The following is a 24,306-nucleotide window of genomic DNA, read 5'->3' as shown; positions in this document are numbered from 1 at the left end:
TCGGTTAAGTCTATGTTAAAACCCACTAGAAAGATCTTTTTCAAGGCAGATTTAATAGTGGTGATGGTATTGGCTGCCAGACCTGATTCTAATAAAGTTCTAAAGAAAGTGACTGTAAGGTTCAAGTTCATACAGTGTACGTCTGAGTCTATCAAAAATTTAGCCAACTTTTTAACCGCAGAATCATATTGGCGGATGGTGGAATCCCGTTTATCTGATTCTAAGAACAGGGTGTTTTGAGGATCGATATTGGCACCATGCATGGCCGCAAACTTCATGAAGTCCATAAAGTTAGGGCGCTCTGAATGTTTGAGAAAGCGTACACAACGCGTGTTTGTACTATCTGAGACAGAACCGGATTGGGTATCGGGTGAGGATGTAGTCTCAACTCTCGCAGGAGAGGATACCAATTGCTCTTGGGCCAGTTGGGTGCGACCAAGGCTACTCGCCCCTTGAAGGATCTCAGCTTGTCTAGGACTTTCAGTAAAAGATTCACCGGGGGAAAGAGATAAATCCTTTCCCAGATGTCCCAATCCTGTGACATAGCGTCTGTGGCGTAGGCCTGAGGGTCTAGATTGGGAGCCACATATACTCTCAACTTGTGGTTGGACTCCGTGGCGAAGAGGTCCACTTGGAGACCCGGAACCCGAGAGAGAATCCACCGGAATGACTTTGGATCGAGTGACCATTCCGATTCTAGAGGGGAGGTCCGGGACAAGGCGTCTGCCACTACGTTCCGGACTCCCGCCAGGTGGACAGCTGAAAGATGCCAACGGTTCGAGGCTGCTAGGGAGAATATGGCTACTAGAACATGGTTCAGAGGCCCTGATTTCGATCCGCCTCTGTTGAGGCAGCGGACCACCACTTCGCTGTCGAGAACCAGACGAAGGTGTTGTCTCTTGGGTGGAGCGAGACGTTTCACATTGATGTGAAATTGGCGGAATAAGGGAGACCAAAGACCTTGAACTTTCCTGAGCTGAGAATAGCCTCCCCAACCTGATAGGGATGCGTCCGTGTGAATGATTAACTTCGGAGGCGGAAATCGAAGGGGAACTGACTTTGACAGATTGTTGGCCCTTGTCCAAGGTAGAAGTCTTTCCCGGAGAATGGGAGGAAGGCGGACTTTCCTGTCCCGGAGCTTCCGGTTCGCCCTCGAACGCCAGACACGATTGATATCTTTCAATTTTGCCTTCAGAAGTAGATCCGTCACTGAAGCAAATTGAAGGGACCCTAGGATCCTCTCTTGGAGTCGTCTGGAACCTACTTTGTCTTTTAGAAAGCGTTTGGTGTTCATTGCAATCTCTAACCTCTTGGGTTTGGGAAGACACAGAGTATGAGATATAAGATCCCATTGCAGGCCGAGCCATTGGAACTTTGATTTCGGAAGAAGACGGGACTTCTTGAAGTTGATCTGGAAGCCTAGAGATTGAAGGTATTGGATGACTCTGTGAGTGGCTTTTAGGCAATTTTGGGAGGTGTCTGACCAAATGAGCCAGTCGTCCAGATAGGCTACTACTTGAATCCCTTGATTTCTGAGTTCCTGAACAGCAACTTCTGCTAACTTTGTGAAGATCCTTGGGGCGATGTTGAGCCCGAAAGGCATCACCTTGAAGGAGTAACTTTTGTCCCCTAGGCGTAAGCCTAGATACGGACGGAAGTGTCTCGCTATCGGGACGTGATAATAGGCGTCTGTAAGATCGATAGAGGTGGTGACGGCCCCACGGGGAAGTAAGGTCCGCACCTGCGAGACGGTAAGCATTCGAAACTTGTCGCATTGAATGGACAAGTTGAGAAGGGATAGGTCTAGAATCACTCTTCTCTTGTCCGAATCCTTCTTCGGGACACTGAACAGCCGACCCTGAAACTTCAGGTGTTTCGTTTCTTGTATGGCGTTCTTTTGTAACAGGTCCTGGACAAATTCGACTAGGTCCGGAGTGGAATGTTGATGAAATCTGTTCGGAGGTGGAGGTCCTTGAATCCAACTCCACCCCAGTCCCTTGGAGATGATACTGAAAGCCCAGGGACTGAACCTCCATTTGTTGCGGAAGGCATAAAGCCTCCCCCCTACCCGCTGCACCTCAGTATTGGTTTGAGGAGTTGCCTCCACGTCCGCCTCGGAAGTTCTTTCCCTTGCGAAAGAATCTACCTCTACCTCTGTTCTGGTTTGAACCACGGTGGTAGCCTCTACCTCTGTTATAACTCTGGGAAGAGCCTTGAGCCTTATAAGACTGGTTAAAGGCTGGAGAGGTGGTGGAGGCACCGGGAAGCTGGCTCTTAGGGAGCAGAACGGTGACATAGTCGTCCGATGAAGGAGCCTGAGAGGTGGAAGGCTGTGCGGGAGCAGCAGGAGATGGAGGAAGAGGCTGACGGAAAACAGACGAACTACTCTGCTGTTGCCGGAACTGGGTGGAGGTATACGGGCGGAGCTTCTTCCTACCCCGGGCTTGGTAATTTGCGGGATCATATTTCCGCTTAGGAGTCAAACCCCAACGGGCTTTAAGGCTCTGATTAACCCTAGTAGCCTCTGCCAAGACTTCCTCCACAAGATCCTCAGGGAAAAGATTTGAACCCCAGCAAGAGGACCGGATAAGTTTATTAGGCTCGTGCCTAATAGTCGCCTCAGCCAGGACGTGTTTGCGGCACCTACGTTTAGCAATAGCAAAGTCATATAGATCGAAATATAACGACAGTAAAGTAGCCTTATTGAGAGACTTAAAGATACTCTCAGTATCATAAGTTAAGGCTATCGACTCCGTAGACGTGGCCAAGTTCAAAGTTCGACCAACACGTAGGCGGGAATCATACTCCTGTTTAATAAGAGATTCCGGGAGACGGGGAAGCCATTCACTAAACATAACTGAAGCACAGTCCGCTGTTAGCTTGCCAGAAGTAAAAGTGGTATGGACATTGTCCCAACACTCATTACCTGAAGGAAGAAGGAGGGAGATCGGATCCACCTCTCGGATGGGACGCAAGGGCTTCTCCTCCAGAGCATATTGGAAAGCAAGCTCTGCAACCTTATTGACGCATGGAGTCACGGTGTTCTTGTCCATTAAGAACATTGTGAAAGAACTCTTATAAGGCGTCAACATGGTATTGGTGCAACCAATATCATTCAGAAACCTAGCCCAAACAGATTGGGCTTGTTCTTTTGGGAAAATGACAGTCTCTTTGGGGACCTTATCCAGCCGAACCAGAGCTTCCTCGGTAAGCCTGGCATAACCATGAAATGGAAATGCGAGACCAGGAGGAAAGAATTCAAAATCCTCTAGAGGACGAGTACCAAGACCTTCCAATGTTAACATCCCATCTGAGAATGGGGAATGAAGAGCCATGCGACAAGGGTTATTCTTGGTAAACGGCGGAAGCTTAGAGGCATCCGGGATGAGAGAGCTTTGAACTCGCTCCGGAGCACCTTGCTCTAATGCCCCAAGTCTCTGACCAATGTTAGAGAACATCGTATCCATCTTGGCCTGCATTTCCGACACAATCTTAGATTGCATCTCCGACACGATGCGAAGCATGGCTGATTCGGAAAGGCCCGGGCTAGGAGCAGAAGTGGCGGGTTGTACTCCCGGGTCGTGAGACTTAGAGGAGGAGCCGGAAGCCTTAGATGACGGGTTTGTATTAGACTTGGAACTATGGGAAGCCTTGTGGGGCTTACGAGCTTTTGGCAAAGTTCTCGATGTAGACTTATCTTTGGGGGGAACCGGGTGTGATCGATGAGACGAATCACGGTCCCCAGAAAAACCATGGAAAGAAGAGAGATCAGATGAAGAAGAAAGAGCGGGGCTGAGGATAGGAATCTCAGCGCCGGTAACACCTGCCTCACTTACCACCCTACCTGCATCCGGATCATCCAACAACATAGGTTCAACGTCCAAGTTCATGGAAGCCACATTGTCTTCCAGATCTCCGGGGGCATCCAACGGATCTTGTTCCTGGTCGATGAATCCCGCTATGGTGGCATCAATGTCGGCAATGATGGGTGCCGCAACATGCCTAGCCACAGCGGCTGAAGACTTGGCATTAGGGTAGATCATGGCACAGTAGTCTTCAGATAGGACGTAAGGCTGTTTAGATTTCACGTTTCGGGCAAATCCCCCAACCCACACTTTCAGTGTGGCCCGAGCCGCAGTCTTCTGCTCCGGGGATGCCTGAAATAATAGTGGGAATTACAAAGAGGAAGATTCCCGGCGGTCCTTCAAGACCATAGAAATCTTACTAAATAGTGTATGTATACCAAAAAAGGTAAAATAATTAGAAAGGCAACATAGCCAACGGGACTCACCGAATCAGATCCGAGGGTGGTGATGAGGTCAAAACAGACCATACAGTTATCAGGGTGCCAGACCACGATGTCCTCCAGCTGAACTCCGCAGAGGGCGTGAGACCTACATACAGTATGGCCACAAGGCTGATGAAGAACAGCCGCACAAGCCGTCGTCTGACAATGCACCATCTATAAAAAGAATAGTATATGAGAAACTGTAATTCTCTTAAGTAGGGGCGGGTCCGGAGGACCCGGGACTAAACATGAGTCTAACTTAAGACTAGAGCTTAACTGTAATACTCTTAAGTAGGGGCGGGTCCGGAGGACCCCGGGCCTAAACATAAGTCTAACTTAAGACTAGAGTATAGCTATCCATTCCGGTCGAGCCGGGATCATAAAGAAGGATGCAACAAAGAGTTAAGACACATGGTGTCTGATTTCCCGGAGCGAGGTTAAGCCCCGGGCCGGGAAATAAAAGTACACCCATAAACCAATACGTATAGGAACTCCGGGATAGTGATCTGTCATATATAATCATATATAATCATAGGAACTGTTATAAATTAAGAGGGGGGCGGAACTGTAGATAAGAACCGCCAACAGAACCCGGAGGGTTTCGTATAACATAATAAAAGTGTGATAGGTAAATATAAAATAGGGTGCACCGGGATCCTACTCTGTTGACCGGTGGCCAACCCGTCTAGACAGAGACGAAACCGCCGGGACACCCGGAGGACAAAGTCCATAAACACTGAACTACCCCCTCTAAAAGGAGGGAAGGCAACGGTCCCCTAGGAGAGGGGGGAGAGAAGCCTAGCCACCCACCTAGCGAGAGGGGGAGCTTGGGGGAGGATCACGTGATACGGAGCAGCAGGGCTACCAACTGACGATCCCCAAACACAGATCATACGGAGTAATAAGCACAAATATTCATTATAAAAGTAATAGCGTTGAAAAATATATAAATATACACATAAAAAATTAGGGCAAGGCATGCAACATAATAAATAAATCCCAAAGGACAACAACCTGATGGCTTATATAATAAAATTGCCGCCCAGTAACGAAGGTCGGCAAGCCATCTACGATACGTAACTGATATCGGCCCTAAATATGAACCACAAGGGTTCAAAACGCTAAATAATGAATATCCACAATAAAACATATAAAATTTAAACTAATAATAAAATTAATACACTTAGTAACACCGCGAGTGAAACTAAAAGCTCTCAAAACAGGAGTACCAACTGTAAGCGGAATCGAGCAAGACCGAGATGATCGAAGAGAATAAACTCCTATAATTTAAATATTAAACGATCTAGATTGCTCAAAACACAGCAAAACATAGCTTGGTACTTAACTTAGACGGTGTCTCCTGGGAAACCGATGAAGAAGCCATAATCCAGTGAAAAATAAGGCAAAACACGAGAGCACAAAAAAAGCGGGTTACAACACAGGCGTGCTAAAAGGAGTTGGGTTCTGAGCGGATGCAGAGTTGGTGGTGCCAAGTGAGGTTGAACGGCTCTCCTCTATTGGGGTCTTTGTCCTGGATGAATCTAAATAGTGCGGGACCTCTGGATTATACGCCCAATTTTATACCAACACCAATAGGTGAGCGAGCTAGTTAACCTAGCACTCCTTTACATTTTTTCTCTGGTATATTTAGCAGTAAATTACCTAAGAATAAGTGCTAATAGGAGCTTATTCACTGGCCGGCACAGGTTCAAGCCCAGAAATATATATATATATATATATATATATATATATATATATATATATATATATATATATATATATATATATATATATATATATATATATATATATATATATATATATATATATACATATACAGTATATATATATATACATATATATATATATATATACACACACATATATATATATATATATATATATATATATATATATATATATATATATATATATATACACACACAAAGGAATACAATTTAGCCATAAATGAAACCCTTTCTGGTACAACCCAGGAACATAAGAGGTGGACTACCCTTGAATCTGAACTCTTTGGTGTAGATGCAACAGTTCCTCCTTTACTTAAACCAGATGGCTCTGTCACTCACTGTTCAAAGGAAAAGGCATCCCTTTTGGCAGATGTTTGACAGTATGCAGAGTAATGTGAAACTTGAACTTCCTTATTCCTGTTTTCCTGAGGCTAAACTAACTAGTTTAGTCTTTAGATCTCATGAAATTAAAGCTCTCTTGATGTACCTTGATACTTATGGACGTGTAGACCCAAATGGTATTTTTCCTTTGTTTTTTATAGAGACTGCAGATTTTTTAGCACCAAAGTTATCTGGTATTTTGTGCAGGTTAGCGAGAAGAGGAGCTTTAGCACTTGTTGGAGAATTGGTAACATTACTCCACTAGGTAAATGTGTTTGTGGTAGCTCAAGTCCAATTGATTACGGCCCAATTTCCATAACTCCCATATTATCTAAAGTTTTTGAACGTCTTTTAGAAAAATATCTTAGGTTTGTTGAAGGTAATCATCTGTTCCCTTGTTTGCTATTTGGTTTTTGTAAAGGCATGGAGCATAAGATGCCCTTCTTACAATCTCCAATGCAGTACAGAAATACCTTGATTGTAGTCAGTAAGTACGTATGATTGGCATTGATTTTAGTTCTGCCTTTAACCCTATTAATCATGAGGCACTTGTTTTCAAACTTAAACTGTTGGGAGTGGGTGGGTCATTTGTTAGCATCATTATTGAATTTCAAAATAATAGATCACAAAGAGTTGATGTTAATGAGCACCATAGTGAGTATAGGAATGAGATATCTGGTGTTCCTTAGGGTAGTGATCTTGGCCCCTTACTTTTCATACTATATACACATGACATGTGGTTTGGCCTGGAAAACAAGCTTGTTGCATATGCAGATAATGCTACTCTCTTTGCATCAGTTCCATCTCCTGAATGTAGATCTGGGGTTGCTGAATCCCTTAATAGAGATCTAGCTAAAATTAGTCCATGGTGCAAATTATGGGGTATGAAGTTGAATCCTAATAAAACTCAAAGCATGAATGTAAGTAAGTCAAGAACGGTGGCTCCTCAACATCCGGATCTCAGTATTGATAATGTTTCTTTAAATATGTATAACTCTTTTAAAATTTTAGGTGTGATTCTCAACAACAAATTTACTTTTGAAAAACACATTAGATCTGTGTATTTTTCAATTGCACAAAAAATTGGCTTATTGAAAAAGTAATTTTTAAGATTTTTGGTGATCAATCTATTCTGAAGGGGTTTCAATTCTTTCATTCTACCTTGTTTTGAGTATTGTTCTCCTGTCTAGTCTACAGCTGCTGATTCTCATCTTAATTTATTTGACAGAAACTTACAGTCTATTAAATTTCTTATTCCTGATCTACATATTTATCTCTGGCACCAACATTCAATTAGTTCATTATGCATGTTGCATAAGTTTTTTTCATAATTCTGACCATTTACATCTAACAAGACAGTTTCATCCTGTTCGTAATACTAGGCATGCAGTTAATTCTAATAGCCAGGCCTTCTCCATCATGAGGCTCAATACTACACAGTATTCTAGAAGTTTTATTCCAGCTGTGACCAAGTTGTGGAATTATCTTCTTAATAGGGTGGTTGAATCAGTAGATCTTCAAAAGTTCAAACTTGCAGCAAATATTTTTATGTTGAACAGGCTGACATAAGTCCTTTTATAGTTTATATATGAAATATCTGTTTTAATGTGGTTAATGTTTTTAAAATATTCTATTTCAATTGTTCATTTCTTCTTATATTGTTTATTTCCTTTCCTCAGTGGGCTAATTTTCCTGTTGGAGCCCTTGGGCTTATAGCAACATCTACATTACTCAGGAGACTGAAATAGTAACCAGGAACAGTACCTAAGCATAACTGCACTAATAATGCAGAAACTTTCTGTTTGCCACAATTTCGTCTTCACTAATTATTCTAGCTTTTACTATTAATCATTTGGATTTCATCAATATATACAATCCTTCAGCATTAAAGAAACTATTTTACCTTGCAGCATGTAAGTCATCTATCTCTATTTACAACTATACCATCAATATTGCTACTAGAGCATACATGCTACATTAGGTTACTTATGTCAGGACAACAACTTTAATATTTCATATTAAGTATCTCTGCATTTTTCTAATATCTCCTGGCTGGGACTAATTACCCTCCTGTGTCGGGCATTACACAAACCTTAGACCATCGATAGTGTTCAATGTAATAAGCTTATCTGAAAAGTTGATGTGCTGATACATTTCTTCTTGTGACCAAATGCCTGAGATGACTAGGTCATTTAAGTGTGCACCCCACCCCTCCTTCCCCACATCAGTTGCACGTCCAAAGGTGGAGAGTCAGGTGGGACTCCCATGAGAGGTTTTTCTCGTTCAGCTACTAGGTAAGATCAGTCGCAGTCTTCTGTCCCACCGAAACAGGATAGAACAAGGAATACTGCTAACAGGCTGACTAGTGATCCTTTATTCACCACTGAAGAGATCTCTGGTGGAGGTCCCCATGTGGAATAAGTTTCTCCAGCGAAGAAATGTGGCTTTGAAGACTGCTAGTGTCAAGCTGGTACTCCTGTCTTGAACAGGAATGGTCACGCAACCTCCCTGAGCTTGCTGATACAATTGACTGACAGACAGACTTTCGCTGCTGCCGTGTTAATCAATATGCCCATGTATTTCAACCTCTGCTCTGGTTTACGATTTAATTTCTCCCAGTTTATCCCAATCCCCAGATTGTGTCAAAATGCAAGCATTCAATCTTGGTCCTGTAGCAACTGCCTTTCTCAGAAAGTCAGGATCAGCTAATCTGTGAGATACATCACCAGACGTATCCCTTTCAAGTGGGCCCAAGCTGCTATACCAAGGTGACCACCCGAGTAAATACCGAGGGATCCGTACATAGACTGAAACGCAATCTTGAACTGGTAAACTATACAGTAGAGGGCGAAGCGGAGTTACTTTTGAGAGATTGATGGACAGGTACAGTACTTAAAAGTAAACGTACTTCAAGTGCATTGAAAATATGACGTCTCCCTCTCTGATGGAAGACAGCACAGACTGCCCTGTTTTCATTCTGAACTTTGTTTATCAAACAAACTTATTCAGAGGAGAGAGGTCGATGACCAGTCTCCAGCCTAAAATTGACCTCTCCTCCAAGAAGAGTCAACTGTAGAAGCCAGGAGACTCGTCTCCAATGACTTTGAGCATATTCTTCTCCACCAGCAAGGCCAGGACTTTCGACAATGTTGGGAGATCAGATGAGAACTATTGGTATGGGAGATAGAGGAGGACTGACGATCCTGGATGGGTAGTAAATAACCGTCCAGAAGGACATTCACTACTTAAGCTTCGGCCACATGTCTCCGCCAAGTCACCGCTGGTGAGACACAGCCCTATTCTCAACAGTGGTAGAGGGGTCACCCTGCATCAGCGTTACCCTCTCCTTCCCCTCGTCCCATTGCTACCCTTCCTGAAGGAACCAGGATGGGGTGCTCAAAAAGGCTGTGTATGCACAGGCTATTTCCAGGAAGAGGTTGTGGGTGGTGCCAATCGGGGTCTAGGTTCCTGAGCCCTTCCTTACACCCAATCCTACAAGCTTAGCTGAACCCAAAAATTATCCCGCTGTTCTCTTCGAAGGACTAGGACCCTTGAAGGAGACAGTGTGCTGGATAAAGGAGTCCTGCAAAGCATTTCTCCACTACTCCACCGCTGCCTGCAAGCAACTCTTTAGAAGGAGAGATGTTACACCCCTCACTGAGGAGTTCCAAAGTAACCAAGCTACCTCTGGGCTAACTTGTCTTGAGAAACAAATTCCAAGTTTACCCACTGGTTTGTTTTTGTTGACTGGTGTGCAAGAGATGTCACTGTCTTCCTGCCAGACAGAACAAAACTCGTGTATTTCTCCCAAGACTCTGGGGTTGATAGCCCAGTCGTCTTTGCAAAGTACATTACTGCACCTGACCACTAGTCATGCCAGGAAACAACATGGATGGAGCCCAAGGCAGATAATTCCATGGTCACCTTGAGTCTCTTAGTGCGCACGCCTATAAGGTCTACCTGAAGAGGAGCTGATGCAGCATGCTCTGACCTAAAGAACCTTCGCTGACTCAAGAGTGGGGTTGGGCAAGATCTTAATTGACCAACTGATCCACAGATCTGATTGTCAACTCAATCCAGGACAAAGTCCACCACATCAAACCAAGGCAGCTCAAAGTATGGCCTCGAGCACTGACTGGCACTGAAATGCTGATCAATGAATGAGGTTTTCTCCGAAGGCAGTGCAAAGGTTGCCTCCCCCTTTCTGTTACACTCACGGATAAGGGTAAGGACTTTAAATGAAGAACACTACGACTCAGGGTTGTCTGCCTCCATTGGCACCGAGCCAAGGTCCAGTGTCTAAGGGCAGTCAAACTACGAGCAGCCTCATGCCCAGGTGGGGAGGATGGTGTGACAGGATGCTCCAGAGACTCTCCTACCCTCCACACAAATATGACCACTCTGCCCAAAGGACAATACCCAGAATGTAATCGAGATCTGACAATGGGCACAGGGAGGCCAACGACAGAGGGAGAAGAATTCTTGGCACTGATCATAGCAAAAAAGTCAGAATAACATGTACTCCTCCCTCTGCTGATCGGAGCAGGGGGGGGCAGTTACAGCCCCATGTTCGTTCACAACTCTCACTCTTTCATTGCACCCAAGCGTGACATGATAGCCTCAAGTGGTACTATCCTCTCAACCATCTCAAATGAATTCTTACAGGATAAGGAAGGAGCCAGAGTCCACTGTCCAGATAGGAAGGGATGGGGGACGATGAAGCTCCTCTTTCAACCGGGGAATAAAAAGTGTAAGGGAACATACAATCCTGATCTGGCTGGGAAAATCCAAGGGGGACGTGGCCAAAGGCTGTGACATGGAGTGGTGGCTCCAGCAGAAGTAACATAGGTGCCATCCACCCACACTAAAAAAGAGAAGTGGTGTCGTAAGGAGTCCTATCCTTACGACTATGGATGGCCTCCTTCTTCTTCTGCTTCTATGAAGAAAAAGAAGAACTGGAGTTGGAAGAATCGTAGGAAGAAAAACAAGCATGCTTCTTCCTCTTCCAGATTCTCACCACAGGCTCTGCAAGCAGAGAAGTAGAAGTCTGAGTGACCAACGACGACGCTCCCTATGGGGAGTAACCACACAGGTTGCTCTAACAAGAGACACGACTCTGCGGTACACTGTCACAAGGGGAGAGAAACCACACTCATAAGGACCAGAGACATCATCACAAGCAGGATCACAGACATAGAGGGAGCAGGGCAAACCCTAGATCCTTAGGCAAAAGTCTTTGAGTGATGGGTACAGGGAAAGGAATGTCTAATACATGGGTGACCACGTCAGGGATCAGGGTAACACCGGGCATAAGGGCAACATATACTTTCAGTCATGAGGCCGACTTACGCTCACTCAGGCACAACACCTACTGGTGCCAGAACTTTTCCCACCAGCACAGGTGTCACTCTACAAACCTTAACAGTCCTTTTGGGCTTGGGGGAAATGACTACCAGAAGTCCTGACACTAAGGCCACCAGGCCTCTCAACAATGGTGTCACCACAAGGAACACAGCCATTGGGGGAACTGGGGGAGCGGTAGCCTTAGCAACCAGCTCCCTTAAATAAGTCATAGAGGGCCTACCTAAAGGACTTAAGGAAACCTAACAGTTCCTTAGGTCAAATTAATGGTCATTGATCTGCACAGAGACATTTAAAGAGCTTCCAGCTTCTGGAAGGGTGTGGCAAACATTGGAAGAATCCCAGAAACCACCAGAACCTGAAGAGCCTGCTGAGGCTGATCTGAGGGCTCCTTCCTCCTGATGCATACTCTTGGGGAGAGCATCTACAAGACCCTTTTTTGGCAGAGTTCAATATCAGATATGAATGATAGATCAAATCGGTGACAAAGCCATGAATGATTTTTTATTTGGGGTGGCGAAAAGGACGGGCAGCCAAATGAACCACCAGAAATTTGCGGTTGATTGTAGAGTAGTCAGATTCAGCCTTGGAAAATTTTCTGCTGAAGAAGGCTAATGGGTTGGGCGAGCCGCAGACCACCAATCAAAGGAAAGAAGTACAAGTGATTTAAGGTTCTAAAAGCATTGGAAAAAGTTGCACAGGCTGTGCAGTGAGTACAAGTGGTGTTGTTGACAGTGATTTTAGTCTCCTGGAACTGTACCAGCAGACGCACTCACTAAGGAAGTGGAAACAGTGAATGACTTGTTTTGTGTGTTTTTGTGTGTTGCCTTGGACAAACAACGGTGAAGGCTCAGCTCTTTCCCCTCAGAGCGTACACCTCCCACTACACGAGAAGCTACAACCTTGCACTCGATAAATGAGGATGAATACGAATAACTATTCCCCCTACAAAAAGCACAAACAGTGTGGACCTACTGGCGGTTTACTTATAAACCAGTTGCAGCATCCACCCTTTCCTGGTGACTATGTTTCTATTGCTTCATATCCATCATCATTAATAACCACCATTCACTGTACTCTCAAGCAAGACAACTATATACCATGACAGTGGTAGACCATAGTACAAAGGCTATGGCACTATTATTATTATTCTTACTAGCCAAGCTACAACACTAGTTGGAAAGGAAAATGCTAGAAGCCCAAGGGCTATAATGGGAAAAAATACCTCAGTGAGGAAAGGAAATAAGGAAATAAATAAACGAAATCAGAAGTAACGGAAAAAATAAAATAAAATATTTAAAAATACATTAATAACATTAGAAACAGATAATTAATGTATAGACTAAAATAGACTTATGTCAGCCTGGTCAACAAAAAACATTTGCTGCAAGTTTGAACTTTTGAAGTTCTACTGATTCAACTACCCAATTAGGAAGGTCATTCCACAACTTGGTCACAGCTGGAATAAAACTTCTAGAATACTGTGTGGTATTGAGCCTCATGGCAAGGCCTGACTATTAGAATTAACTGCATGCCTAGTATTACAAACAGGATGGAACTGTCCAGGAAGGTCAGAATGTAAAAGATGGTCAGAATTATGAAAAATCTTATGCAACATACATAATAACTAATTGAACGACAGAGCCAAAGATTTATATCTAGATCAGGAATAAGAAATTCAACAGAGAATAAAGAACAATAGTTTGATTTTTGAGTGTCCTAGAAAAGCTGCTTATCATAGCTATAGTCTCTTCTACCCTTACCAAGTGGAAAGCAGCCAATGAACAATTACAATGCAGTAGTTAACCCCTTGGATGAAGAAATGTTTGATTACAGTAGTGTGTTTTCAGGTGTATGAGGAAAGAGGAGAATGTGTAAAGAATAGGCCAGATTATATGGTGTGTGTGTAGGGAAAGTAAAACTGGGCCAAACTGACTGCTCTAGCTTGTGCTGAAAACATCTTCCCAATTAAAGGATGGTGGTATGTAATTTGCATAAGAACAAATCGTTGAAACCTACCCCACAACAGCAGAAAACAACTTGGAACTTGTACTTTCAAATGCAACTCTACTGGCATAAATGACCTTATCCCCTTCACTACAAGACCACGTATCTGCTACTCAAGCTATATACTGTACAATCAAACTTCTCGATACAAAAGAATCTGCTTACAAAATTTTCACTCTGCAAAACGAGATGCGAAGAATCTTACGACTCCTATCACGAAAAATGTTTCGGACAACAAAAGGAGGTTCAGTGCGAGAGCCAAACTATGTCCGAGACTGATTTTAAAATTCAAGCTACCATCCTCCCGCGCTCCAATTAGTTATCTCCCTCCTCGGATGCTAGTTACCACCATAAGCTCCTGCTCCTATTGATCAGCATCTACTGAACTGTATCCCATCATATATCTACGCATTTGCGTTCCTATGTCTTTAAGTTTTGGGTTTGGTATCGTAGCCATTGACTTAGTGTTTGTGATTTTGGTTTCGTAACAGTAGTACTGTATTGTGTGTGATATTATGTTACGTTATTAGCCATAGGTTCCAAAAAGTCGCTTGATGTCAAGGGAAAGAAGAGGATGATGCTTTCCAAGGAGATGAAGATGGAAATGATCAAGAAATACAAGACTGGCATGCGATTAAGAGTGATCGTGAAGGAATATGGCCAAAAACTGCTATGATAGGAATGATCATGAAGCAAAAGGAAGCTATCAAAGCAGCAACACCTTTTAAGGGCGTGACTGTTTGGATGATTACAGTATTTTAAAAACAGGCCTTCGGTAGAAGCAGACCAAGCGCCAGCTAAAAAAGGAAAGAAAAGTGGCAGTGATGAAGAAAATACGTAATGTAATTAAATTTAGAAAATACAGAATATAAATTTAAAAAAAAAAAATTAGAAAAAGGAAAACAAAGAAACCTTATTCTAAATTTATCGTAAAGTTAAGTGTTAATATTTCCTGACATTTTTAAATGTGTTTCCTAAAATTAGGTGTTAACATTTACTGTCATTTAGAAATCTGTTTTGTAAAGTTAAGTGTTTATGGTTTTTGCCACTTGTTAATGTTTTCCGCCGTTTTTCATTCTCCTCTACCGCCCTGCACTTCGCTCTCGGACATCCCTTCACTCCAAAGGTAAGGTTCCACATTTTTGTTACTGTATATTTACTGTTTGTTCTAATTATCCACTTATTTTACAGGTTACCAATGGTTAATTTATTATTGAATGATCCAAATACAGTACTTGTCATACATTTCGTACTGCTTAGTGGTGTGTATCCTTTTTATAATCATTTAATGTGGTGGTTTTGTAGGGTCTGGAACGAATAAGGCTATTTACATGTAAAAAGGGACTCACAAGACGAAAAAATCAATTTACGAAACCCATTACAGAACCAATCAATTTTGTGTTGTGAGGCATCACTGTACAAGATTTGTCATCATCGGATATACTTGCTCACTTACTCTATAATAACCTACAATTCCATTTTTATTTGCTTTCCTGCTGATTACACAATAAATTTGTCAAAATTTTGCTTAACTTCCATTGCATTTCACTCTAAACAACCAAAATATTTTTTCTGTATAAAAAACTGGATTTATATTAGTTAATTTTTTGTTATAATTAATTTTTATAATTCCTTGACAAATTCCATATGTTATATTAAAGTAAATGCTTTTACTTGGCATTATTTGTCGGTGAGGGACAATTTAAGGGAATTGTTTAGACTTAGAAATGGTAGTTTAAGTAATTATCATACTCTCGCTAGTGTTATTTTCGATTGAACAAGCCTTCCCGTCGGCAGTTCCTCCTATGCTAGCTTGAAGGAAGGGCCGATATTTCCCTCGCCTTCTTTCCTTTTATGATGTGGAGTTCTAATTGTTACCTATTCCGTGTCTAATAATGGAACTTTATTACACGTACTCCTCGTCGAGCTTATGTGATGAAGGGACGACACATAAGCTTTAATGTATTTGTTCCAGCATGCAGTTTCCTGGATTTACCACGTGTGCGATATGCTGAGTACTTTGAGTCTGTGACATCCTTCGACATGCTTAATGTGATTTCTGTTTACCCCATCTACTATGAGCATTTGGCTTATTTTTGCCAAAACCTGCACTGGAATTCAGGTCGTGAATTCTTTTATGGGTCGTGCATTAGTACAACACCACCTACAGTAATGCCTCACAACACGACATTAATTCGTTCTGGAGTAGCTTTCGTAAAGTGATTTTTTCGTGTTGCGAGTCACATTTCATATGCAAATTGCCTAATTCGTTCCAAACCCTACAAAACTCCACATTAAATCTCATAATAAAGCTACAGTATAACCACAATCAAATACTGTGCAGCCAAATACATCTGAACCATTCAATATACCTAAACTAAATGTTAATACTGTACCTGTAAATTAAGTAGTTATTACAACATAATGTAATAATAAATGGAAAATACAAAACTGTACTTATCCTAAATATACAGCTCCATATGTACTGTACTATTATAGTTACCCCTATTATAGACTACACCTACATTTCCTGATGTCTGAACCAATTTCCTAAAGTGAAAAATTTTTCATATAGTGAGTCATAAAAATATTCGCATCTCGTTTCGCAGCTTGAGAATTTCGTAAGCAGAGTCTTTCGTGAAGAGAGGTATGATTGTACTTGTGAGCATTACAGTTCGGTCCGTTTAGTCATGCCCGTTTACTAAAGGCATCATGGAGTTATAAAGTTTCTATGTAATAAATATTTGTTTTTAGGTTGCATGTATTTATCAATGTTCCTTGCAATGATATGTAAATAAATGGTATTTCTCAGCTATTTCATGTATTTTCAATTCAATAGGAAGTGATTATAGAATAATTTTCCAAAAATTTGTTTGATATAATATTCTCTAAAATAATGGTAAAGCATTCTAATTTTATGTGTAAAATATAAACTTTATATTAATTGAAGTGACCATCTTATTCCGTAATAATTTCCTGACAAATAACCATCAAAAGATATATAACTAGTCGTTGTTAATAATGGACTTTACGTTGGACAGAAATATAATGAAAATATCCATTTGTTTCCTTTGACATAAGAAGTATTCTATATTACATAATTATAAGATATGGTTAATCGCTGTAGTCTTATATGTAATAAAAAACTATGTTTATTGAAGTGACAATGTTATTCTGTAATAATTCCAATTTAAATAGCTGTCGAAAGATATAAACTACTCGTTAGTAATAAAGTCTTTTAATAAAGTATTTTACGTTATAAAGAAATGTAATGAAAATATCCATTTGTTTCCTTTGACACAAGAAATATTTTATATTGTATAATTTATAAATTTGAAGAATACAGTAGCTGCAGGAGTAATAGTGTAGAGAAGTATAAAAGATATAGAAAGAAAAATGTGGAAGTAAAGCGCAAGGTAACTGAGGCAAAGAGGGGGGCTGATCTGAGGTGGGGTCAGGGATTGGGTCGTTCATATGAAGAGAATAAGAAGAAGTTTTGGAAAGAAGTGAAGAAAGAGAGGAAGGCTGGTTCGAGAATTGAAGAGACAGTGAAAGGTGGAAATGGAAAGCTGTTAAAAGGAGAGGAGGCAAGGAAAAGGTGGGAGGAATATTTTGAAAGTTTACTGAATGTTGAGAATAATGAGGCAGATATAATTTCTGTTGCAGGTGTTGAGGTGCCAGTGATGGGAGAGTAGAATGAGAGAGAGATTACAAGAGAGGAAGTCAGGAGAGAACTAGATGAAACGAGAGTAGGAAAACCACCAGGTATGGATGGTGTGAGAACTGAGATGTTAAAGGAAGGGGGATGTGACTGTACTTGAATGGTTGGTGAGATTGTTTAATATGTGTTTTATGTTGTCAATGGTACCAGTAGATTGGGTTTGTTCATGTATTGTACCACTATATAAGGGTAAGGGAGATGTGCATGAGTGTCGTAATTCAAAGGGTATTAGTTTGTTGAGTGGGGTTGGAAAAGTGTATGGTAGAGTACTGATTAATAGGATTAAGGATAAAACAGAGAATACAATCTTGGAAGTACAGGGTTGTTTTAGAGGAGATAAGGGAGGTATGAATCAGATTTTTACAATTAGGCAGATATGCGAGAAATATTTAGCAAAAGGTAAGGAGGTGTTTGTGGCGTTTATGGATCTGGAGAAAGCGTATGATAGAGTTGATAGGGAAGCGACATGGAATGTGATGAGGTTAAATGGAATTGGTGGAAGGTTGTTGCAAGCAGTGAAAATTTTCTACAAAGGTAGCAAAGTATGTGTTAGGATAGGAAATGAAGTGAGTGATTGGTTTCCAGTGAGAGTGGGGCTGAGACAGGGATGTGTGATGTAGCCATGGTTGTTTAATTTGCATGTTGATGGAGTGGTGAGAAAGGTGAATGCTCGAGTGCTTGGACGAGGATTGAAACTAACAGATGAGAATGATCATGAATGGGAGGTAAATCAGTTGTTGTTTGCGGATGATACTCTACTGGTTGCTGACTCGGAAGAGAAGCTTGGCCGATTAGTGAAAGAATTTGGAAGGGTGTGTGAGAGAAGGAAGTTAAGATTTAATGTGGGTAAGAATAAGGTTATGAGATGTACAAGAAGCGAAGGTGATGCGAGGCTGAAAGTCATGAATGTCATATTGAATGGAGAGTTACTTGAGGAAGTAGATCAGGTTAAGTACTTGGGGTCTGTTGTTGCAGAAAATGGTGGAGTGGAAACAAATGGACGTCAGAGAGTGAATGAAGGATGCAAAGTGTTGGGGGCAGTGAAGGGAGTGGTAAAGAATTGAGGGTTAGGCATGAATGTAAAGAGAGTTCTGTATAAGAAAGTGATTGTACCAACTGTGATGTATGGATCAGAGTTGTGGGGAATGAAAGTGACGGAGAGACAGAAATTGAATGTGTTTGAGATGAAGTGTCTGAGGAGTATGGCTGGTGTATCTCGAGTAGATAGGGTTAGGAACGAAGTAGTGAGGGTGAGAACGGGTGTAAGAAATTATTTAGCAACTAAAGTGGATATGAATGTGTTGAGGTGGTTCGGCCATGTTGAGAGAATGGAAAATGACTGTCTGCTAAAGAAGGTGAAGAATGCAAGAATTGATGGGAAAAGTACAAGAGGAAGGCCAAGGTTTGGGTGGATGGATAGAGAGCGTGCTAGAAATAGGAATGAATGACGAGCGATTGTGATGCAGTTCCCGTGGGCCCTGCTGCTTCCTCCGGTCGCCTTGGATGACTGCAGAGGAAGCAGCAGTAGGGGATTCAGCGTTATGAAGCTTCATCTGTGGTGGATAAAGGGGGAGGGTGGGCTGTGGCACCTAACAGTAACAACCAAACTCGGTTGATTCCCTTGTCAGGCTGGGGGGAGCATATAGAGGAAAGGTCCCCTTTTTTTCGTTTGTTTGATGTTGGCTACCCCCAAAAATTGGGGGAAGTGGCTTGCTATATAGATAGATTGATAAACCAGAAATTGATAACAATAAGCATATTTCTGGCCGAGAGAGAGAGAGAGAGAGAGAGAGAGAGAGAGAGAGAGAGAGAGAGAGAGAGAGAGAGAGAGAGAGAGAGAGAGAGAGATATAAATTTAGTTCATTAGACATAAGATTTGTTCGTTGTTCTTTCATTTCAACATGCGTGTGACTGTCACTATGAACTGCATCATTCCTGTTTTGGGTATTTCACGGGCTTGGATATAGACACTGCACATGTAAGAACATGACAAATGCTGCATAGAATGTCAATAAATGGAAATAATGATAGTACGCTAACTCATACTCCTGAAAACAATGAACAATGCTAATATCAAATATACAAAACCTAAAGATATCACTTTGCAGAAATGATAGTTGACAAAAAAGGAATAAAATGAAAAAAAACATACCACCTCTTGTGTCAAAAACTTGCATCACTGGTAAAATGTTTTGCTTACGTTAAGGGTGGGACTTGTGGGAGTCACAGACGGAGAATTGAACACTACATAGCAATATCTGTGTGATTTGAACACGTACATAGACCTTACATAATCATGAATAACGAATAGAATTGCAAGTATTTCAGTTGGTAGTCGGGTGAGATGTGAGGATCCCTACATCTCAGTGCTGGGGGTGTTAAGGGGGAATTAAGTAATGCCTCAGGTAGGGAATGTCACGATTGGCTAGAAAGTGTGGTGTGATTCTACTATGGTAACATAAAAACAGACTAAAATAGCTCCTACACAATCAGAAATAAAGGCTAGAATCCCAAAGACTTTATTGGTTGACTGAAGAAAGGAAGGGTTAGTATTAAGGAGTGGAGGAGATTTTTTTAGATAAATTTCCCAAGTGTGACCTGTGTGTGATATATGATCATGTGCTATAACCTTTTGTTGTATTACAAGTTATGCAAGCAATTTTAACTTCCATATGGTTTATATTTGTAGCTTAGCTTGTAATAATAATAATAATAATAATAATAATAATAATAATAATGACATATTCAGACATCACCATTTGTATCACCAGCATGTTTATGTTGTATAATATCATCGTAGCGAAGGGGTTAATATATTGAGCTTTTATTAACTAGAATCTTTTCAACTGTATATGTTTATCACGTTAGGGCTAATATCACATGATAACTTAACTACTATTAATCAATAAAGACTCACCAGTAACATGACGTTTCCACTCTGGTACTTCTTGTTGTTGAGAAGGCATCCCACGAGACATTGAAGGATCATTTCTCTGAATTTCTGGTAAAGGATCATTCCAATTCTGTCCTAGATTAGATGGAGTGGAATCTATTTCACTCTCTCTCTGCGCCATCTTAACTTCCCTACGCTCTTTGGCCAAAGCACTCTGCATCATAGCAGCCTGTGCAAGTGATCCATCAGGATTCTTCATAATTCTGACGGGGCTGAGCTCCTCTCTTACTCGGCCATAACCTCTCAAGAAGGCAGGTTCTTCTTCAACTAGTTCAATTTCTACATCCTCCTCATCATCATTCTCTCCTCCCATAACACCCTGCTCTTCATCAAAATCAGGTAACTCTGATTTGCTGATACAGTTTGCAGCCATCATTTGTTTAAGTTCCCATCGCTCGGGAGAAGAAACTCGGTTGACACGTTTGTATGTTGCCAAGTCCTCCTCCTCAGTACCTGAAGGTGATAAATATTAAATTTCATAGTTTTGTCAAGGAAGGTAACAATCAAAGTGAAAAATTATTATGGCAAAGATATGCAACAAAAAAAACTCTAAAGAGATTATGTGAGTACACAGCAGAAATTATTTAAGAAAGTTATTGCTAGAATTTTTTTTTAAATATGACCTTTATTAACCTACATACAGTAATACCTCACAACACAAAATTAATTCGTTCTGAAGTGGCTTTCATAACGTGAAAATTTTGTGTGATGAGTCACATTTTACAGGTAAATCATCTCATTTCATTCCAAACACTTCAAAAACTCCACATTAGATTTTATGTTAAAGCTACAGTATAACCACAATGAAATACTGTACGTACAGCTAAATACATTTGAACCATTCAGTATACCTAAACTAATTGTTAACTATAAATTAAGTAGTTATTAGAACATGATGTAATAAATGGAAAATAATACAATACCTACAATAAAGGGATTTTGACGAAGGAAAAATCTATTTCTGGGCGAGAGACCCGTGTCGCCCAGTGAACTACAGTACTCCTAATATAGCAGTTAAATAGCAGTTATATACCTTAGAAATGGTGCTATAGGAGCATTTCACTGGGCGACACGAGTCGGAGCCCAGAAAAATACAGTACATATGCAAAATATACAGTACCATATGTGCTGTACTATTATAGTTACCTTTACCATAGAGAGAGATACATTTTCTCTTGCGTACACAACCCGTTTTCTTGAACTTTTCTAATGGATGACTATTTTATTCTCGGCCTGGCTGCCAAATCTCTTTTCTGATCAATAGACATTTTTCGCAATGTGAGTTAGAAAATTCTTCGCATCTCATTTCGCAGCATGAAAATTTCATAAGCAGATTCTTTTCTGAAGAGTGGTAAGACTGTATCTAATTGTATTTATTGACAGTAAGCTGTAAAAGACATCCCTCGCCATCACAGACAAAAAAAAAAATCTTGCTAAGTACTCTATGTTAAGGTTTTAATAATAATAATAATAATAATAATGATAATAATAATAATAATAATAATCATCATCATCATCATCATCTCCTACGCCTATTGACGCAAAGGGCCTAGATTAGATTTTGCCAGTCGTCTCTATCTTGAGCTTTTAATTCAATACTTCTCCATTCATCATCTCCTACTTCGTGCTTCACAGTCCTCTGCCAGTTAGGCCTGGGTCTTCCAACTCTTCTAGTACCTTGTGGAGCTCAACTGAACATTTGGTGAACTAATCTCTCTTGGGGAGTGCGAAGAGCATGCCCAAACCATCTCCATCTACCCCTCATCATGATCTCATCCACATATGGCACTTGAGTAATCTCTTATAGTTTCTTTTCTAATCCTGTCCTGCCATCTAACTAACAATATCCTTCTAAGGGCTTTGTTCTCTGTTTCATTGTCATTCCATGACGCATGTCCATATAATATAGTAACACCGATCTCACTAAACTGACTAAGGGCCGACCAAGGGATAGGCCACCTTCCCAGAAATATCCGACTGGCTTTGTGAACAAGGAGACACCCCAATAGCGTATGACGCCCTCAAACCATACCTTCTGCAGCAGTACTCGCCGTCGCCAGCCGCCCGTATACCAAAGCTTTTTCAGCTCTCTCAACAACCGTTGGGGGACCAAAGGGCTTCGCTTGCCCTCAGGGAAATGACCAGTATCGCTCGCCTTCAACCTACCGCAGACGGCTCTCCTTGTGAGGTGAACCTACTTCGTGCCCTTTGGATACGCCGTTTACCCGAACCTATAAGCGCTGCCATACCCGATGTCGATGGTTTACCAATAAAGGACTTGATGACCAAAGCCGATGCCCTTATGGACAGCCACTTTAAGATCTCCATCAACGCCTCCACCCCTGACGAAGAGGATGCCTATTCAACGTCAACCGAAGCTGACATGAATGGCGTAGGACATACACGCCTACCCCGTGACGTGCCGAAGCGGCGACAAAGCCACCCACCACCCACCAATCGCTCGTGCCCCAACAAACGACTTCTACAGCGACTTACTACCTCCCATCTGCCACAGTTTTGCTACTACCACTTCAGATTCGGGGCAACCGCGAAGAAATGAAGAAATGTCCCGAGGATTTTCAGTGGCCAAAAAACGTGTAAGTAGGCCATCGCTCGTGGCGGTGGCCTCCCGTGTTTCTAATCTTTTCTTTTTACATGATACAGGAACGGGCGTGCGATTTTTGGTAGACACGGGTGCTTGTCGTTCTCTTTTGCCAAGGAAACTCTTCAAGACACGACGTAGCCTGTCTACATCTGCTGACGTCCACTTGGTAGCTGCCAACGGCTCTGCAATACCCACCTACGGTTACGAGAACCTCACATTATCGTTCGGAAACGGTAAATTCAATTGCAAGTTTCTCGTTGCTGACGTCACAATGCCAATCCTCGGTGCGGATTTCCTCTCTCATTTCCACCTTCTGGTCGATGTCGCCCACCGACGATTGGTCAACGCAGACTCGTACTTGTCAACACCTCTTCAACCCGCCCCCTTTAAACTCGCTCTCCACATCAGCGCACCCACGGATGACTACGCCCACCTCCTCACGTCATACCCGGAAGTTTTCCGTCCAGAACTTCGCCAAACGCCCACAGTTCCTGCCAAGCACGGTATTTATCACCATATCAAGACGACGGGACCCCCAGTCTTCGCAAAATTCAGACGTCTGGCATCGGAACGATTGGCAGCCGCCACACAGACGTTCGCCGAAATGGAGGAAATGGGCCTCTGCCAAAAGGCCTCCAGCCCATGGTCGTCACCCTTACACATCGTTCTGAAGAAAGATGGCTCCCTCCGTCCGTGCGGGGATTACAGGCGCCTGAACATGCAAACAGAACCGGATCACTACCCCCTCCCAAACATTGCCGACGTAACCTCCTACCTGCACAAAGCGAAGGTTTTCTCTACGCTCGACCTCCTGAAGGGGTATTATCAGGTGCCTATGAACCCAGAAGACATCCCCAAGACCGTCATCACCACTCCGTTTGGTACATACACCTTCAATTACTCCCGTTTTGGCCTTCGTAATGCTGGGGCCACATTTCAAAGTCTCATGGATGGCATCTTAGGGGACCTCCCTTTCTGTGTATGTTATGTGGACGACATACTTGTGTTCTCCTCCTCAAAAGAGGAACACTTCCGTCACCTGCGCATCGTGCTCGACCGCCTGCAACAAAACGGCCTTGTAGTCCGGTACGACAAGTGTACCTTTGGCGCCAACGAAGTGTCGTTCTTAGGGCACCGCATCACTCCTGAAGGAGTCCATCCCCTCCCAGAGAAGGTAGCAGCCGTTCAGAACTTCCCCGCGCCCTTGACCGTTAAAGCTCTGCAGGAATTCTTGGGCATGAT

At 42.1% G+C, this 24,306-nt stretch overlaps 1 protein-coding gene across 2 annotated transcripts in view; it reads right to left on the bottom strand.

The window, feature by feature from the left end:
• pea (ATP-dependent RNA helicase pea) overlaps window positions 1-24,306 on the bottom strand; it is a 274,698-nt gene that overhangs the window by 164,470 nt on the left and 85,922 nt on the right. For both annotated transcript variants that reach the window (XM_068386568.1, XM_068386562.1), the window contains exon 6: window positions 20,424-20,912. In XM_068386568.1, the coding sequence (XP_068242669.1) occupies window positions 20,424-20,912 (489 nt within the window). The remainder of the gene's footprint in view (window positions 1-20,423; window positions 20,913-24,306) is intronic.

This window comes from Palaemon carinicauda, chromosome 1, assembly GCF_036898095.1.
Source record: "Palaemon carinicauda isolate YSFRI2023 chromosome 1, ASM3689809v2, whole genome shotgun sequence".
NCBI lineage: Eukaryota > Metazoa > Arthropoda > Malacostraca > Decapoda > Palaemonidae > Palaemon > Palaemon carinicauda.
The sequence above is the reverse complement of the archived record's forward strand: the minus strand, read 5'-3'. Positions and strand labels throughout refer to the sequence as shown.